The sequence below is a fragment of the Eublepharis macularius genome, chromosome 12, assembly GCF_028583425.1.
Source record: "Eublepharis macularius isolate TG4126 chromosome 12, MPM_Emac_v1.0, whole genome shotgun sequence".
NCBI classification, from domain to species: Eukaryota; Metazoa; Chordata; class Lepidosauria; order Squamata; family Eublepharidae; genus Eublepharis; species Eublepharis macularius.
This window is the reverse complement of record NC_072801.1, coordinates 62097119-62117086: the sequence shown is the minus strand read 5'-3', so window position 1 is coordinate 62117086 and position 19968 is coordinate 62097119. Positions and strand designations below refer to the sequence as shown.

General features: G+C 45.3%; 1 protein-coding gene across 3 annotated transcripts; it reads right to left on the bottom strand.

Moving 5' to 3' along the window:
* Window positions 1-141: 141 nt before the first annotated feature.
* On the bottom strand, window positions 142-18450 carry TMC4 (transmembrane channel like 4). 3 transcript variants are annotated; one of them, XM_054993585.1, is made up of 16 exons: window positions 18367-18450; window positions 14923-15145; window positions 14386-14534; window positions 14125-14286; window positions 13445-13530; window positions 13209-13354; window positions 12945-13092; window positions 10192-10365; window positions 9242-9405; window positions 7823-7946; window positions 7194-7291; window positions 4263-4449; window positions 3229-3359; window positions 2059-2214; window positions 1841-1919; window positions 142-1302 (listed from the first exon to the last, which is right to left on the bottom strand). In XM_054993585.1, the coding sequence occupies exons 1-16, from the start codon at window positions 18413-18415 to the stop codon at window positions 1249-1251; spliced, it is 2130 nt and encodes a 709-aa protein (XP_054849560.1). In that variant the 5' UTR covers window positions 18416-18450; the 3' UTR covers window positions 142-1248. The 3 variants fall into 3 exon arrangements, with proteins under 3 accessions (XP_054849560.1, XP_054849561.1, XP_054849562.1); XM_054993586.1 differs by having other exon boundaries at window positions 18360-18443; XM_054993587.1 differs by lacking the exon at window positions 14923-15145 and having other exon boundaries at window positions 18367-18417.
* Between the last annotated feature and the right edge of the window lie 1518 nt (window positions 18451-19968).

Genomic DNA, 19968 nt, shown 5'->3' with positions numbered 1-19968 from the left:
CGTGAGCAGATCAGCGCACTGATGCCTTAAGTGACATTATAGTGAAAGTCCATGCGCAGGCTGACAAGGAAAGCTCTAACTCAGAATCTGGCTCTTGCAATTCTAATGTAAATATTTAAAATATTTCACACCTTGAAACAATTAGTATTACTAGTAACATATAAATAATATTTTATTTTTGTCTACAGTAGTTCAAAGTGAGTCTTACAACAACCCTGCAAGGTAGCCTGGTAGTGTTGTCCCCATATTACATACAGGGGCCCAAGCAGCTGAGAAATAGTTTGCAGTGGCGCACATGCGCGCACACACACGCCACCATAACGTCCCAATCCTACACATCTTTTAATTTTATTAGGGAACTTTATTCCCACCCTTCCTTCAAAGAGTTTATGACAGCATTCTCCATTTTATCCTCACAACAAGCCTGTTAGGTAGGATAGGCTGAGAGAAAATGACTAGCTAAGGTCACCCATGATGGTTTGAATCTGGGTCTACACCAGATTGACTTTTTCTCTACTTTGAAATAATTCCCAGAGAATTTTACACTTGAAATTTTTACAGAAATCTAAAGGGTCACATTTTGACAAATGTTATTCACAGCAAGATTTGAGTCCTAAGGACCAACGAGATTTTCGGAGTATAAGCTTTCTAGAGTTAAAGCTCCCTTCATCAGAAAGATTTGACTCTTGAAAGCTAATCTTGTTGATCATTAACGACCTACTGGACCCTAATCTTGTTCTGTTGCAGACCACCATGGCTACTCACCTGTATAATTCACAGTACATGTAACAACGTCTGCATGTGTTTCAAAAAAAACCCGAATGTATTCAAATGTTCTTAATACCAAGGTTTGACTTTTTATCCACAAAATTTTAATATTCTTTTATGAAAATTCAAATTCTCCCTATAATCCTGAAATTTCATAATATTTGAAATCAGAATTTCAAAAGTTTGCATTGCAGCTCATTTTAAATTTCTTTAACCCTTAATAGAGATGCCATGCCCAGAGCCAACCGTATCAGTTCTGAGTCTAACAATTACTCTTCCTTATGAGAAGGCATTAAAAATACATTATTGTGGAGCAGTTTTAAGTGGACGGAGAACTGTTTGGAGAGAACTGAAGAAGAACAAGAGGCCGTAGCATCTAGAAGTAGAACTGGAGGGTACAAGTTGGCAGAATTGATATAATAAAAACCAATGGCATCCAACAGTTTCTGATCCAACAGTCTTGGCATACATTCTTCTGTGTCATTGGCTCAACTCGGAGATCTGCTTTACTAAGAAAAGCTTGTCCTGACCCTCCTGAGTATGAAAAAAGAGAGAAAGAAAATGGAAAGAAAGGAATTGTCTGTCTCTCCCTCCTCACTATTCCATATTAGGCCAGTGGGATCAAATGTTACCAAGCATTTTTTCAGCATTTCCTCCTTTGTACTGAAAATTCTCTCATTTTTGCAGTTTCTCATAGAGAAAAGGTCCATTATTCTACAGGAAAATGGCAGCTGCAGTCCTCTCAGCATCAGAATTGATGTGGAGGTGGAATGCAGCTTTAAAGGGGTGAAGGGTAGTGAGGGATGAAAGGAATTTTCCTTGCATCATATCAGATCATTGCTCCGTATAAGCTTAATCTGGTATAGTCTGCCAAGAAGATCTAGGCAGAAGTTCACACCTACCTGAACCTACTATTTGGGAAGGCAAAGATTAAATTGGCACATGCTAAACTAACCTCACTCCTTTAGATGGCCATCAGATCAGACCCCTCCCATCTGGAACCAGCCAGTGCAAGAGGTTAGTTTCTGCCACCCACCCACTCTCCTTTGATGCCTCTTTGTTAGCCACTCACCAGTCGGAGCTGCCCTTTCAGACCTTTGACCATGGAGCTGTAGGAACCAGCGAGAGCCATGAGGTAGAACATGAGGATGCTTGAAGGTGAAATAAAAGGCAAAAGAGGGGATGGGGAGAGAACAGCAGTTAACGGGTGCGCTTCTGTCTCCAGGATGCAGAAATCCAGGCACAGCATCCTTATCGCTTTTCCCTCCCCATGCCCAGCAATCCTCTCACCTCAGCAACAGGAACAAGGGCACTGCAAAAGCCAAAGAGCCTACAAACTCCAGGAATTCTTGGGCCGTGAGGGGCAACTCAGAAATGGCATTGGAAACTGTGTTCCACATGGTGGGCTCACCTCGAAATGGGCCACAAGATTTTGAAGGGGGCAAACTGGAAGAGAGAGAATGGGGACAAAACTGAAGCATTAGGAGCCCCAGTGTCACATATATACTTCTAGCTTGATGAGACTTTTATAACAGAGCAACTATTAGAATCACAAGAAAACAATGTATTGTCGAAGGCTTTCACAGCCAGAGAACGATGGTTTTTGTGGGTTTTCCGGGCTGTATTGCCGTGGTCTTGGCATTGTAGTTCCTGACGTTTCGCCAGCAGCTGTGGCTGGCATCTTCAGAGGTGTAGCACCAAAAGACCGAGATCTCTCAGTGTCACAGTGACTGTGACACAGTGACTGTGACACTGAGAGATCTCGGTCTTTTGGTGCTACACCTCTGAAGATGCCAGCCACAGCTGCTGGCGAAACGGCAGGAATTACAATGCCAAGACCACGGCAATACAGCTCGGAAAACCCACAAAAACCAACACAAGAAAACAGTTTATTCCGAACTTCCATTGGTGAGCAGCATCTCCAACAATTACCCAAAGCCAGGCATGCCAAACAATTACAGGCAAAGCTGACTGGTAGCCTCTTTGCAGAAGGAAGAGGAGATTCATTTACTGGCACTTGGATTCCATTGGGGGGCAAAGGTTCAGGATAGGCAGAAAATTGCCCCTTTCCCCCCGTGGCAGGGCTTCTGTGCCCTTAATATCTTCAAGGCAGCCAGAAAAATGACAACTGCCTGTCATGCAGCAGCTATCACAGGCATAAGAGCTGCCCACTCCCACTTCAGCTGGCACCAGCAATTGCTTAGACTGAATTGTCAAGACATCAGGATATAAGGATGGCCAAACATTCAGAGTTCCATGTACATGAAACAAGCCTGGAGATGATTCTCCGTGGTGAGGACAGCCCTCTCCAATGTCCCTGATCTGAGGCTATGGCTTAGAGTCTGCTCCCTGGGTCTTGATTCTCACCTGATTCTCTACCACTAAACCACAGTCTGCCCCTTCACCTTTCTGCTATGTGGGATTCTCAATTCAGAGACTGGGCAAGGGTGTTATACTTACACAAACATGCTGTATAGGGCAGGAACACAAGAAATAGTCAGACCCATCAGCAAAACCAACAGGAAAAAGAAATTGGAGCTGGATGCTCGAAATGTCCGTTCAGCTGGCCGGCAGTTGGCATAGAGGGTTAGCTAGAAAGGAGGAGGAAGAAAATATCCAATGGGGTAAGAGCTCAAGAGACCCGGCTTGTGTCCCATTGCCAGGAGAAGCCAGGAATCCCTTTTAACCTAAGTCCCTGGAATAAGGTGCAATAGAATCTACTCAGACACTCAAGTCATCTTCTAAGGCCCTGTTCCAGGTAGAAGCATGGGGAGTCACAAGAGATGCAGCACCAAAGTCCAGCTGGCTTCTGTACTGCTGTCATTTAGTGGCAGACCTAGGCCATTTCCAGACGGCTTACCTGCCCCCGGAACGTCACGCCACGTTGCGGGGAAAACGCGAACGTGCGACGTCGTGCAGAACTCGCGCGAGAAAACACGATATTTCGCATTTTCCCTGCAATGTGGCGCGATGTTCTGGGGGCAGGTAAGCCGTCTGGAAACAACCCTAGTCTAGTAGACTACAGACTCCAGAGTTTCTTGGAAGCTTATTAGGGACTCCTCAATGAGGACAGTAAGCTTCCCTATTAAATAAAGAACACATGAAGAGAAAAATTTCCAGCTTTTTCTTTTCCTTGCTGTTTCACTTCCTGACTTTTTTACATACAGGGGAGTATTATAACCCAGCCCCAACCCTGAAGTGGTAGAACCCATTCTATTTCTGTGGAATCTAACCACCTTATTCTGCTGCATGGCATAGACCGGGTCTAAGCACATCTAGAACATGCCTCGGAGTCCTCTAACACATGCAGGGATGTCATGGCGGATAGGCAAGGCTTTCTCAGCAGATGTCAATGTGGAAAGGGTTTCTAAAGGTAGGAAGTTTGAAAATACAGCTCTAGACCTCAGATGCCCTCTCCATGTGTTCTGTTCCCAGTCTCTCCCCGCCAGGCACATGCTGCTTTGCTCCCAAACCCTTCTCCACTCAAGAGTCACCTTTTTCAGGTAGAAGATCATAATGTATTTGAGAGTGTTGAGTACAGGCAGCAGGGGACAGAAGAGAGCGCCTGTCCAGCACACGGTCTGTCCATACACCAGATCCAGGACATTGGAGGGCACCATGAACTCTTGCTGGCCCCATAATTTAAGTAATGGGCAGGAGGGCAAATATGTCACCAATATCCTGGAATGCAAAGGAAGAAAATAAGCAGATGTGGACTATGCAGGTGGAGCCACTGTGGAGCGGCCATACGGCAGAGAAGGTAATATTGAACTAGAGGGATCAGTGGTGGTGAAAGATGGCTTCATACGTTCGGGATGCCCTTTTGTTGTGCTGTTTCAGAACCCAACTGCCCTAGACCGAGCTAGGGCTATCACCGGAAAATGTGATATTTCATGCAGAATACTGAAAGCATCTCTTAGGCTTTTTTGTGATCCTACATGAATACTGATAGCATGGAATAAAACGGGAAAGGTTTGCTTTTGACTGAATGTTTATTCTAATCAGTGCAAGTTTTCCTTTAACATTGCTGATGCAGGGAAAGCACAAAAAGGGCCCTTAAGACTTAGTTATGTGGAACAAGAAGTTCTATTGATTTTCTACCTTGTGCACCAACTAAAATTAATTTCCACTACTGCCAATACAAGGACTACCATGTTCTTCTGCCGCTCTCAGCCTTTCAAGGGATCCATGCATCCTGTCTGTTCTCAGAGAAACACCTGGCCATTTTTTATTTTTCTTGCAAGCATGCCAGGGTGCAGTCTGTTAACCAGCTAGTCACACCCTGTGCTCATTGAGGTCCTATAGTCATCCTATAGGATGTACACATGAAGGTTTCAACACCATGGCCTGAAAGATCCCTCCTACCTATTTAACATTCAGCCCGATTAAGAGTTCTGGAGAACCTGAAAGACTGCACTTTTGGGATCATTTGGGGTGGTCTTAAAAAAGAGGTATTACATGGCTTTTGTTTTCAGATCTTGCTTTGGACCAATGCTATGATTGCCAATGATGCAGAGAAGTTAGCCGTGTTAGTCTGTGGTAGCAAAATCAAAAAGAGTCCAGTAGCACCTTTAAGACTAACCAATTTTATTTTAGCATAAGCTTTCGAGAATCAAGTTCTCTTCTTCAGATGCCTGATACAGAGACTGGTCAAACACAGAACAGCAGAGGGAAATCAACAGGGCCAGACTAGTACCCAGAAACAGCCTACTCAAGGACAAACCTAAAGGAACTAACAACAGAACACCACTGGTTGTCACCTATAGCTCCCAGCTCAAACCCATCCAACGTATCATCAGTGAGCTACAACCCATCCTGGAAAATGATACCTCTCTCTCAGAAGCCCTGGGTGGAAGACCTTTCCTTGCCTACAGACAGCCCCCCAACCTTAAACGACTTCTCACTCACAACCATGAATCAGCCAGCAGAGTCACCAGCACAGGTACCAGGCCCTGCAACAGACCCAGATGCCAGCTCTGCCCCTATATCTACCCAGGGAATACAATTACAGGACCCAATGGCATCAACTACACTGTCTCTGGCTCTTACAGCTGCTCATCCTCCAATCTGATATATGCCCTCATGTGCCAACAATGTCCTTCTGCTCTGTACATTGGACAAACCAGCCAACCTCTACGCAAAAGAATAAATGGACACAAATCTGACATTAGAAATGGAAACGTCCAGAAACCAGTGGGAGAACACTTCAACCTACCAGGACATTCCATCAAAGACTTAAAGGTCGCTGTAGTTCAACAGAAACCTTTCAAAAACAAAATCCAACGGGAGGCTGCTGAACTGGAATTCATATGCAAATTTGACTCTGTCAAGCTGGGACTGAATAGGGACTATGAATGGTTATCACATTACCACAGGTAACAGATTTCCTTTACAGAGGTGGGGTCTGGGGGAGCTCAGTGGTACCTGGCGTGGGCTTTCGGGAACCACAGATCTCTTTGTCAGATGCATCTGGCAGGGAGAGCTGTGGTTATCGAAGGCCCATACTGCATTGGAATTGAATGGTCTAGCTGTTTGGCTTCTACAAACTAACAGGGCAAACTCCTTTGAAGCCAACTGATACACACACCAAAAGGAGATGTTTACATATACTAGCAAAGGAATGTTTTGATTGCTCCCTCCCCCTCCCCTCCTAATTGCCTCTTCCCTCTGCTCTTCTGTGTTTGACCAGTCTCTGTATCAGGCATCTGAAGAAGAGAACTTGATTCTCGAAAGCTTATGCTAAAATAAAATTGGTTAGTCTTAAAGGTGCTACTGGACTCTTTTTGATGATTGCCAATGGGTCTGGAGAAAAATGTCCTGTCCCATTGATAGAGGCTTAATGGGATATTATGTATCATGTGATCTTATTTACCTCCACGCCATGAACAGCTTCAGCTGCCTTTTCCCCAGAGGTAATTTTTATTAGGGATAAAGTCTTTCCTGCGCTGATTGTCTTCTTGCCATAAACAGATATGTTTGCACGTTCTGTTCGCCCCTCTACAATTCCAGCCCAACTGCATTATTTTGTTTTACTAGGACTCTTTGCAGTTAGATTCAAATGTTATCATTCATATCTTGTAATCCACCTACTGATTAATCATACTTGTAATCCTCCTTGACCCCCAGTGAGAAAAGTGGACTAATAACAACAACATTGATAATAATTCTTCTGATATCTCTATTAAAGGGACAGGACATTTTTCTGTAGGCCTGTTGTCAATTTTAGGTAGGCTAGATGATCTTTAAATTCCTTTCAGTCCTGTTTTTCTATGAACAACTTGGAAGATCAGCTAAACCCATGCTTAAAGAGCAAAAAGTCAACCACCCCTATTTTTAAAAAACAAACCCAAACCAGACAATTTCATATTGGCCAGAAGGCAACCATATATGCCCAGCTCCTGTAACACAGGGGTAGCAAAACTTACTTCCTTGGAAACTCCACAAATAACATCACGAGCAACATGATCAGCAGGTCGAAGATCAACAGCTTGTACATTTCCTGCCCCACTGAAGTCTCCCAGCACTGGAAGGGTAGAAAGAACCATCTCAGGGCCAAGCTACACATGACGAATGACACTTGAACGGCAAGTGGATTGAGTGGAGGGCAAGTGAACAGGGAGAAATACACTTGCCGTTCAAGTGTCATTCGTCACTTGTAGCTTGGCCCACAGAGGCCACCTGGCACAAATACTGATGGAGTGTTTAGCCTTTCCCCAAGACAATCCAGAAATCCTGATAGCTATTTGCTCTTTTCTAACTCACCACACTCACCTGCCAGAGCCCCTATGCCAGCAAGTTAAGTTTTAGCTCCTTTCCAAAAGTCATCAGGATTCTGGGCCAGATCTTTGGCCAGTGGCAGTTTGAGAGGAGTGCTACAATGAAAAAGGTGCCATTCCATCTCAGGGATATGGTTAGAACCAGCTGGCAGTGGTGTGAGAGGGAGTAATGGGTATACCTTACCTGGGCCAAAAAAAAATATCCCTCAACTTGGTCCAATCATTAGGTATCACTCCCAACTCAAAAATCTAGGCTCTAGTCTCCTGGTTCCCCTCACCGGGAATAGATGGCTGTATCCACAGTCCTTGCAATTGGAATCTTTTGGGTCCCCACTACAAGTAATCTGAGACCAAAGTGAGATAAGAAGAACCACCAAGCTGGCAAGACGGAGGAAGACATTCCTACAAGACAAAGAGACGGACACCATAGTTACCAACCGAAAAACAACCATTCTGGCAGGTTTCTCTAAGAACAGCTTGTCAAGGAAAATTCAGTAGGTGAAGCTTTCCAGAAAATGGGGATGAATAGCTGCTAATGTCTACACAGCAATTTTCTTTCAAAGGCTTGCAGATTGAAAAGCTGGCAGTCTTTGGTGCCTGTGACTGGTTGAGCATCATACAAAATGTGAACGTGCTCTAGCACCATCTGCCTAACACCTGCCTGTGGCAGTCAGTATTGGGTGGCAGGCCCCAAACCAATGAGGGCCTTCGCTATTGTCTGACCTAGCTGATGGAACACATGCCCAAGACTGCTAGAGTTGTCCCACCCCAAGGAGCTTCAGGAAGCAAGGGAAACAGAACTCTCAGATAACAGCAGTGTTGAAAAGGATCCCAACACTTTCTGTAATGCGTGAGCTTGATCATTAATTCAGCCGTGACTGACTGGCACAGCTGGAAACTACATCCTTCGCTCTATTGATCATTTGTGGATTTCCCCCCTTGTGACTTGTTTTGATCATATTTCTCCTTTGATACACATTCTTCATTGTTTTCAATGTCCTCATTTGATTCAGTTCAAGAGACTGCTTTTTGTTTTTAAACTCCTTGGTTCTAGTTCATCCATCTTGTATTCTTCCCCTTTATTTACTTTTTGTTGTCTTTTCCCCAATTGACTCTTTCCTCTTGGCTACATCATGGCTATTTCTATTTCCTTCCCCTGTTCTCCTGCTGCCTGTCTCTGGAATTCACCACCGATCTGCATTTTTCTCTCATAAACTGTTCAAAGCATCCAAGAAGGTACCTCTTCCCTAATCTTTTGGCCTTTAAACTCTGCCTCTCTTTTGCCTTTCCCCTTAATTTTGTGTCCTGTTCCCCATTTCCTTTTGGTCTTTTCAAAAATGTCAGCAGGATTGTGCATTTTATCTCATGTATTGTCCTCCACCTAGCTTTTAATGCATTCTTAGTAGTATCATTATTATCAGTACAGCTAGCTACCAGTATCTGTGGTGTATACCAGGCTCAGATGGTGGCTGGAAATCTGGGATTACAACTGATGTTCAAGCTACAGAGATCATTTCCCATGGAGAAAATGGCTGCTTTGGAAGGTGGAATCTATGGCTTTATGTCCTGCTGAGGTCCATCTCCTCCTCAAATCCCCCCCCCCCACCCCATGCACCACCTCCAAAATCTCCAGGAATTTCCCAGCTCAGAGCCGGCAACCTTACGAGGCTCCACAGATCAACCAGCTCTTCCTGTACCTGAGAAGAGTGATTTTGATTTCAAAGCTGAGTGGATATTTCTCTAGTTGCACGATGACCCCAAAAATAATTGGGATAAGGAGGTTAGCAACTGTGATAACAATAGATGGGAGATAAGCCACCAGCAGCTCCAAGATGTATTGACCTTTGACCGGGGAGTCTGCCTAAAAAAGAAAGAGAATTCTGAAAAGGTAATCATAGCAAAGAGAGAGGGTGAGTGAGAGGATTTGCCATTTCTTTTCTTGAGAAGCTCTGAAAGAAGTTCAACAGGTGCAACAATGGGGAGACCTGTTCCGGTGGAGTTTCTGCAACTCAGCAGAGTTTCTGCCCATAGACCTGGCTTGCTTGTGCAGGCAGTCGAAGAGCCAGTTTCCCTTTCAGTCCAGCTTCCCCCTCCCAGCAAGTTCCTTAAGAGGGCAGCATAGTTAGTCTGTAGGGCTGCCAACCTCCATGTGGCCGCTGGTGATATCCCAGAATTATAACTGATCTGGTCACAGAGACCAGTTCCCCTGGAGAAAATGGCTGCTTTGGAGGATGGACTCTGGTGCTATGCCCCGCTAAGGTTCCTCCCCTCCCAAACTCCAACTCTTCCCCAGGCTCCACCTCTCAATCTCCAGGAATTTCCCAACCTGGAGCTGGCAACCCTGTTTGCCCATCATCTGATAAATCTGAAGGCAGGAGTTTGGTGGTGTGTGTGCCCCCCCCTCCCCACTTTACAAATGACCTACATCTTTTCCACACTGTGACACTGAGAGATCTGTCTTTTGGTGCTACACCTCTGAAGATGCCAGCCACAGCTGCTGGCGAAACGTCAGGAACTACAATGCCAAGACCACGGCAATACAGCCCGGAAAACCCACAACAACCATCGTTCTCCGGCCGTGAAAGCCTTCGACAATACATCAAAAAGAGATTGATGGGAAAGTTGCATGTGAACACTATTTCTTTACCGATCCCAGAAGCCACTGGGAATAGCTCGTCGCCAGGTAGATGCAGAAAAAGCCTCCACCCAAGAGGCTTAAAACCAGAAGGTTGAGCAAGCCTCGGAGGATGTAGAGAGTGGCTCGTTGCCTTGTGGTCCTCTCTGCCAGGCGCCTCCGGAGTGCCTCCTCCTCCAGATCCATCTGCAACCCGGGAAGGAGGAAAGAGACTTCTTAGCATCCCAAGAACGAGGCTTCCATCGATCATCATAATTCCAGAGAGATAGCCATATTAGTTTGATACAACAAAAGTAAAGAAGACTCCTGTTCACCAAGATGGAGGGAAATTGAGTACATATTTCTGCCCAAATCCTTGTTATTTTTTTCTATACATGAGTTAAATCTAGGATGAAAAAGATCTCAGAAACCTGGTGGTTCACATGATGTCACTCTGGCACAGCAAGCCCTATCAGAGGCTGAAATGCTTTGATAGAGTTTATTTTTTATCCCAGCTTTCCTTCAAAGAGTTGTGGCCAGTCAATACTGCTCCCCACCATCTTTTCCCCTCAGAACCCAGTGAGCTAAACTGAACCTAATGTCATCCAGTGAGTTTCATAGCAGAGTGGTGATTTGAATCCAAGTCTCTCTGGTCGTAGTCTCTCACTCTAAACAACTAACAGTGAAATCCTAAGCAGTGTTACTCCAGTCTCAGTGCATTGAAATTAATGGGCTTAGACTAGAATAACTCTGCTTAGGATTTCACTGTAAACCATCTTGGCTCCCTAATAACAATGCTCAATTGTTTTATCCTTGTCAGAGGGAAGAAAGCTACACACAGGCAAAATTCCACTGTAGTGGATATTAGCAGAGTTGTGTAGTAGGTGGAGCAAAGTGTGCGTGTGTGTCTGAATGCAGAGTGCGTGCAGAGGAACAAATTTACACTTGGATCCTGGTTCAAGCTTTAGAAAAGCAATATGACTTCTTTGTTATAGGAACTCCACTGAGGATATGAATAGAAATAACGTTTTATTATTTCTATCTAGTCTAGGTTGTCAAATGTAGACTTCCTCCCCTCATGGCTGGCAAGATAAAGAAAAAAAAGAGAAGTGAGGAGAAGATGGTATGATGTGAGAAAGACGCATGGAAGTCCTTAAGAGCATCAGTCTATCCTTCAAAGAGATGCTTCAAAGAAAGGATGGAAAAGTTCTGACCCTTCTGTCTCCCTGACTCTATGTAATATGAGACTACTGGACAGCATAAAATCCTTCACTTCTTACAGTGGAGACACGTGGGTTGAAAACTGCCTTGTCAGATTTTTCTGCTATATAACTGCTGAAAGCAAAATCTTCATCAGAGGCGTGGAAAGAGATGCCGAAACTAACCTAGAATCACCACTACTTTGGTAGAGCTTGGGTGCAGGTGAACACTGACATGACAAATGTTCAGGAAATGTGTGTGGGGGGGTGGAGTTTCCTAGCAAGGAGACACAGGAGGTCTGTGAGGGTGAAATATAAATGATGACAGCCATCAGATGCCATGTTTACTCTGGTAATGAGGTGACTGAACATGGTGTTATGGCTGCTGCTTAACAGCCCAGCATGAATAGCCAATGTCTTGTCATTCGGAAGAGCTCCTGACAAGAATCTCTGGCATTTGGGAAGAGATTCATGAGAGCAAAAAAGCAGTTTCAATTGGAAGAGACACAAAGAGGAGGAGGAGAATTTTGGCAATTAGCTGGGAGTGTGAGGTTCTGACTGGGCTCTACAGGTTGCTCTCTGCTACCTGCTGGAGAAGGGCAATCTGCTTATGCATTTGTAAACTAAGCAAAAATGTACCATAAATATTCAATGTACCCTCAAAGAAAGGAACTGAAACAAAAACATATCACCACCATCCGCACCTTCCCTAAGCTCCAGCAAGCAACCTGTCATTTGTCAGGCAAAGCAAGATGGAACCAGCCCCAAAGGCTACTGTGATGCATAATCGTATGTCACATTTTCCTCATGTTCTGTGTAATCAGACATGTGGTGCAAGTTCTCTGCTGGAAACTGATTTTGATTGGGACCACAGCAAACGAGGCAAGGGGATCTGTGCATACCTGGGAATTAAATTGCCAACATGGTACTCAAAATGGACATCTGGGAGAATGCGAGGAAAATGTCCTGTGTAGTTAGGACCTTTATACATGCTAGTGTAGATAACATGTTTTTGTTTCAAGAAGATCCCATTGATTACTAGTGCCTGCCTTTAAGTGTCACCCTGAGCCCTTAGCTTGTCTCTTTCATCCCTAGTTACCCAGGTCCATAGATGTATTATCTTCTCTTCTAGTACAGGTCTGAAGGCTGTTTCTGGTGCCCCTTTCCTTATTCAGTACTAAAAATGAAAATAAAAAGGCGGCATAGTGCCAGATACAGTGGTGAGCCATCCCATGTAGGGATATAATTTGGCTGGTCCCCACATAATTATTTTTGTTGGCCTGGGATCTTGTATAGCTTTGTGCAAAAATAAAACTTTTTGCTAGAGAAATCCATGACTCATCTTGAAGGAGACAGGTGACAAGGCATGGAAGTATATGATTTGTAGTGTGCCAAAGCTGGGGTGTGCAAACAGGTACACAACTGTAAGGCCCCTCCTCAGACTTGCTGTGCAGTTCTGTGTTAGATAAGGAACTGGGTTCTAAGAGCTGACAGCTCTATACCAATCTCCTTGCAATTCAAGCCCTAACCCACCAGCACACTTTGATATCTGTTTCTAGTCTGTCTAGCGTTGCCAACGGGCCTCACCCGCAGCTCGTAGCGAATACTCTTGTGTTTTAACTGCACCGCACTGTGCTGCATCAGACCGAAATCCCAGCCAGCAAAGACTTTGTTGCTGTAGGATCCAAGGGAAGCATCTTCACTAACCAAGCTGTGTTTGAGACAATAGACTGACCTGAGGAAGGAAGGATAGAGAGAACAGATATTTAAATAGATTCCTCCGGCGTTTGGGAGATGTATCTGCATCTGGGGTGGAGAATGGCTGCTTATATAGCTCAGAGCTGCTCTCACCTCTGTACAATCCATATCAGACAGAAGAGGAGGTAGAAGAATGCTGTGAGCAGATATGCAAGAGGGACATTGTACGAGAAACTGGCAAAATCGACAGCTGAATTTTGATAGTAGCCATAGAATAGGTAGGTGAGTTCCATAAAACCCTGCAGGGAGATACAAACATATCATTGACCACTGCTGAAAATGGGGCAGTAGCAACTCTTTCTGGGGATATTCTTAGGATAATCTCTTACCTTGCCAGACAGAAGATCCATGATGTAGGAAAAGTAGCTGACCAAGCCGTGGGCAGAGGGGTCATAATGCACACAAGAGGCATTTGCTTATAGGAGAGGGGAAAGAATAAATTAATTTCCCCATCCCCACAGAATCCAGGGCCTAACAGAAACTGTTGTAGACCCTATTACCTAATCCAGGAGTCCCAGAAAATAGATGGAACATAACATATGCTGAGCTATCGTATTTTCCATAGGTTTGCTACAAAAGCACCAATTCTGGCTATACAGTGATGGGGAAGGTACTCTTGCAGGATTTCTGCTTCTAACATTCAAAGCACAGATGAGAAAGGATCCTGCTACATGGAGATTTTCCTGTGGTTTGGGTGCCAACCTGCAGTGGTTTTTCTGTGAACTTCCTCATGTGTTTTCCCCTCCATATGTTGCTTTCCCATATTTCCGTTGTCCATTCTCTGTGCTTTCTCAAACCACCTTTGATTTGATTTGAGAAAGCAGAGAAACAACAAATAGAAAACAAGAATGTAAGGAAGCTTGGACGAAAACCTCTGCAGCTCAAAACCTCTGTGTGAAAAGACCCAAATATGAAAACAAAGCATATGAACAATTATAGATGTGTCAACTCATGCTGCCAGCTGAAATTGTTTCTTCTTCAAGGATGCATTCCTGGCTCATAGACCTACCCGAGACGTTGTTTGGTCGACCTGTCCAATTGAGGTGGAGGGCCTCGAATGCTGCATTGGGAGCGATCACAAATCCCACCACCAGCAAAGAGGCAACAAAGTTCATCAGGACCAAGAATCGCAGAAAGTTGAAGTATGACTGGATCCCTGTTCCAAAGTGGCCTTGGGGGAGCAAGAAGCAAGAGCTGACAAGGTTAGGTCGGAGAGTACAACTTGCCCCCTACCCTGATCCTACGGGAGATAACTGAGCACCACCCATACCTTCAATGTGGCGCAGCGTGCTCTTCCACATCACTACATATGACATCACTGTGCCTGCTTGGCTCCTAAGATGCCGTAATGTCCGTTGTTTTTCCACACGCCAGAGCCGCCAACCGCTGAGCCTGCTGGCTGCCTGCTCCTGCAGAAACCTGAGGGATACCCGGAAGTCTTACAGGAAGGTTGGAGTTATTCTTGAAGGTTATGAAACAGAGCACCACAGCTTTTCTGAACTTACAACATTTTCCACACAAACATACCACATAGATTAAGTGTGGACAGTTGGAGGTCCACTCACTAAGAGAGTTTGCACCTCCCTTAGCAAACATCTGTGCTTGCCCAGAGAAGCCAATGCCCCTTGCCAGAACCACTTCATGAAACGGGGTTTTTTGCCCAGATGTTCTTGTTTCCCAGAATCCTCTGCCACAAGGAAACGCCCCTGGAGGAATCCTCACTCTCTCAGATCTTCCCCCTTATTCTCTTTGTGAACCCAGGCATCCTGCACTCCTTTAATGCCCTCCCCAAGAACCCAGCTGCTACCTGAGCCTCCGTTTTTCCTCAAGACAGAGGGGCAGCTCTTTCAGAGGTCTTTGGTCTTCCTCCTCCTCCTCTCCCACCACACAGTCCTGGGGAACCACCGAGGACTCTATTCCCCCCTCTAAAGCTGCTCCCCAGGCCTCTGCCTTGTTGCCACGGAAACGCAGTGTCTGGTTGCTTGGTAGCTGGAGAAAGAGAGATGGGCTATGGCGACCCAGGCTGGACCCTGGAGAAAGGATACAGATGGGACAGGGTGCATACGTCAGTCAAAGTGAAGAGGCCCAAAGGCCACCCAACACCCCCCCACCACCACCACATGAAAGTTCAGTCTATAAAACAGTTTGTCTCAGAGAGGTTCACTCCATAAGAGCTTCAGAGCCAGTATGAAGCAGTGGTTGGAGTATTGGACTATGATCTAAGAGAACCAGGTTCAAATTCCCATGGATCACCCAGCAAGTTTCCATCAGACACAGCAGTGATCTGAACTTGGGATGCTCAGATCTAGGCTTGCCAACTTCCAGCTGGAGCCTGGAGATATCCTGGAATTATGACTGATTTCTAAGCTATAGAGATCAGTTCCCCTGGAGAAAAAAAGGCTGCTCTGAAGGGTGGACTCTATGGCATTATACTTAGGGTTGAAGTGAAAAAGGACCGTGAAAGGACGCAAATTCGTTTCCAAAGTTCTTTTACTGGTTCATCTCAGGCAATGTGTTGTACATCCAATTTAGTAATAATCATACAGGGAGTAAACCCCCGCGAGAAGTTGGGGGTTTCTCCCGGCGGGAGAGTGGCAACGGGTGTGCCTGGCTAAGTATCCCGTTTCGCTATATACACGCTTCTTCAAAAGCCTCCATACATTTGCCTGGGAACACAAATTAAATGGATACACTTCAATGTATGTCCAAATACATGAATCTTAACAATTGCCCTGGAGTTATAATGTAAAATGCAAAAGAGACCCACCGGTTCTATGTACTCACCAATGAAACCTATTTTTTTATATGAAGCAGGAGTCGTATAACATGTGGATTTCCTTATTTTAATCCTGGGCAAAACCTCTATCCTTTCTCGATCTCCTCTCCTGTATAGGTGTAATTCTGGGTGGAGTTTATAAGAGTATCGCCCCGATGAGGGTTGCTACTTGCTGTTAACTACTTAAAGTGCACACACGCATTTACCCATTTCCCTCGACCACACAAAACAGACTCTAACGACGCCATCTCTTGGAAATACAGTACCGGTGTCTTATCACCTGAAACATACCTCCTTATTGAGAACACTTCAAACTACAAGAAAGGTGTGAAATCTGCCTCCAAATTAAGACCATTTGGGGCCAAGGTGCGTAGTCTGATGATCAATTCTATCTCCAATCTTAGTAAAGACCACCGCATATTTATGCCTGCCCTCTCCTGTAAAACCTTCAAAACTGTAAATACCAATTCCCGTTCGTTGGTGTGATGCTGAATGAAGTGTTGGGTGAGGGGCGCCTCCAAAACTTTGTTTCTGATTTTTGACATATGCTCCTGAACGCGGAGCCTAACTGGGCGGGTCGTGCTTCCTATATACAACAGCCCACAAGAACATCTTATTGTATAGACCACATTACAGGTACTGCACGTGGAGAAATCTTTCGAAAATAAATTCCTCTTGGACACAGGATTCATTATAGTGCTTGCATTCACAGATAAGGGACAAACATTGCAGTGGCCGCATGGAAAATGGCCAGTGGGGAGGGAGCGAGGTGCTTCTTCCCTTTTGAAGTCAGAATGCACCACCAGATCTTTTATGTTCTTAGATCGTCTCAGCCCCACCAAGGGAGGCTGAGAGCAGCCCGTAATGCTGCTTACTATATGCCAATTCCGTCTGATGATGCTCATGATTGACAAAGCTAGGGGGGGGAAATCCAGTGACCACGCCAGTCTATTTTTCTCCTGCCTGGTGGTTGAACGTAATAGGGAACTTCTACCCGTGGCATCCGCCCGTCTCCTCGCATTTTCCACCACTCTATAAGGATACCCCCTAGAAAGAAAGGCATCCCTCATCTTAGTGGATTCCCTCCTATAGTCCTCCATTCTAGTTGAGTTCCGTTTAATTCTTAAAAACTGGCCAAATGGAATGTTATGTTTGAGACTCATCTTATGGTGGGAAGAATAATGTAAGTATGCCCATCTGTCCGTGGGCTTCCTGAATGGTTTTACCCCTAATTTCCCTTCTGAGGTCTTATACACCACCACATCCAAAAAGCTAATGCTGTTGGAATCAGACTGCCAAGTCAATTTAATATTGCTATCCACCGAGTTCATCCAGTGTCCTAATTCCTCAAGGTGTTCACTAGATCTCAGGATCATGGCCACATCATCAATGTACCTCCTGTAATAGAGGATCTCCCCATAGAAGGGATTCACCCCAGGGTTTAGATAGTATCTTGTTTCTAAATCCGCCATGTACAGTATGGCTATGCTGGGTGCAACCGGACATCCCATAGCCACCCCCTTACGTTGATAGTAGAATTTATTCCTGAACCGGAAATAATTTATTTCCAAAACAATATCCACCAGTTGTAACAACAAACTGGTGGGAGGAATGTTAAGGGATCGTGAATAAAGAGCGTTTTCCACCACTGTTCTAGCTCCCTCATGGGGGATTGAAGTGTATAACGATTCCACGTCCATGGTGACTAGCACGGATAGTGGGGGGACCGTTAAATGCTCTATGGAATTAATAAAGGCTGTGGTGTCCAGGGGAACTGACCCGTTGCCTGGAGATCAGTTGTAATTCCAGATCTCCAGCCACCACCTGGAGGCTGGCAACTCTAATTATACTCCACTGAGGTCTCTCTGATTCCCAAACCCTGTCCCCAGGCTCCACTCCCAAATCTTAAGCAAGTTCCCAATCTGGAGTTGACTACCCTATCCAGATTCTAAGCCAGCACTGGAACACTGCTCCATACTGGCTCTTTTCAAGATTAGATCCAGTGTTATGCCAAGCTCCTCCCCTTATGGTATCAGTGCCCTCTCTCTCTCTCTGTTTACCCCACTCTTCCTTTAAGGAATGAAAGATGTACATGTTTCTCCCTTCCCTCATTTAATCCTCCCAGTGTCAATGATTTAGGCTAGGCTGCAAGTGTGACTAGGCCCCCCATGTTACCCAGTGAGCTCCATGGCAGAGTGGGGGCTTGAACCGGAGCCTCCCAGTCCCAGTGCCTATTACTCAACATTACACTGGCTGTCCCTTACTCCTGAGGCCAAGCCACTCATCTGTTAACTCAAAGCCACTTAAAAACCTGAGTACAATCCCCCAAAACCCTTTGGCATATGCTCCAAGATCATAGCTGGTTCTGACAATTTTCAGAGAAAATAATCTAGCTGAAAGCCACAGCTAGAGATCCTTGAGACCAGCCAGCCCCATCTCAAGCCAGTACCCCTAGAGGGGAAGCTCACCCCATACCTGCTTCGTCGGTTCCGGTCCCCAAACCACTTTCCCGGCCATCCTCCATGGCTGCAGGTTACCTGTAGTTGTGTTGTGTACTTCACCCCTTGTCAATGAGAGGTGGAACAAGGAACAAGGAAGTGAGAGGACATGGGCTGGCACAGATTAATGATTTCTTCGGATGGTTTGCCCCATAGACAAAGGCTGTAACTTGGCAAAGAGTTGCTGGGAACAGACCCAGAGACTTAAACACAGCAGCAGCATTCTTTGCTAACTTTCCAAGGTAGCGCTGTATCTGGGACCTTCAGTTTGGAAATAAAAGCCCTTTCCTACATTGTACAGCATCCAATCTAGGCTTGCCGCGTCTGAATATGTAACAGAGAGCTAGAAGTGATCCATCTCTCTGACAAAGACTTCTGTATGACACAGATTTAATTCTCTGTCATATTTCACATTTTATGTATTTCAGCATATGCTTGAAACATCTTAGCAGGGGCTGTCTAAAAACTGTGCGGATGAGAGGCAGATGGTTAAGTCCTCAGCATTAAAGACATGGATGCTCTAAATTAATGTATACCTCCATGAAAGATCTGATGTAGCATAGTGGCCAAGCTCCACAATGCTGTGAGCTCAAGTCTCCGAAGAGGGGAAATCTTGGGAAGCTGCCAGCTGAGTGAGATTGGGGCAGTTTCCATTTCCTTCTGCTACTGTTATTTAAGCCTGAGGGCAGCTAGAACCAAAGTGCAAGAATCGGTTATTGTGGCCCAGGGATCATAGTTTATGGCTCAGGATAGGGTTGCCAACTCCAAGTCGGGAAATTCCTGGAGATTTTGGGGGTGGAGTGTAGAGGGTGGGGTTTGGGGAGGGGAAGGGCAGGGCCTCATTATGGTATAATGTCATAAGGTCCACCCTCCAAAGCCACCATTTTCTCCAGGGGAACTGATCTCTATAGCCTGGAGATCAGTGATAATCCCAGGAGATCTCCAGCCACCACCTGGAGGCTGACAACTCTAGCTCAGGATATGCTAGGCAAGCAGATCAGCCCAGCATCTTGGAGTATTCTATAGTTTTGTGTTTATCCAAGTTGTATTTTTGTGCTCCTTAGTGAGCCATTTTGAGTCCCCACTATCAAGAAAAACCTAAATAATACTCTCAACCACAAACTCACCAAACACCCCTTAAGTAGGCCATTCTCAGAGCCAGGAGTATGCAAGGACAGGAAAGTATGGAAAGGCCAGGTTCCAATCCTTGCTCAGCCACAGAAGCTTGTTTGACTTTGAGGCTTTCAACCATTCTCAGCTTACCCTACCTTACAGGGTGGTTGGGTAGATAAGATGGGAGAAAGCATGAACATCACCTTGGGCCCCTTAGATGAAGGAAGAGTGTGGCAATCTCAGACTGTTTCCCTCCTCTGCAATATTATTATATGTACATGAAACACTGAGTATTATGCTGAGACTGGTCCTGTGGAAGATCCAAGGTCCATGTGGCTTGTTTAGCACAGGAACTGTGGATGCTTTTGCTGCTGCCAAAATGTGTGCCTGACAGGATGGAACAGACAGATTTGGGTTGGGTCATGTTACTGAGATGCAAATAGTACATTTAACAGCAAGTATCTGA

Excerpts from the sequence above, each read along its gene's own strand:
- TMC4 (XM_054993585.1), bottom strand. The coding sequence starts at position 18,415 with ATGGAGGATGGCCGGGAAAGTGGTTTGGGGACCGGAACCGACGAAGCA. Across the intron at positions 3,360-4,262 it reads TGATCTTCTACCTGAAAAAG|CTAACCCTCTATGCCAACTG; the intron begins GTGACTCTTGAG and ends CCTCCTTTCTAG. Across the intron at positions 1,920-2,058 it reads CCCTTGTTCCTGTTGCTGAG|CATCCTCATGTTCTACCTCA; the intron begins GTGAGAGGATTG and ends TTCACCTTCAAG.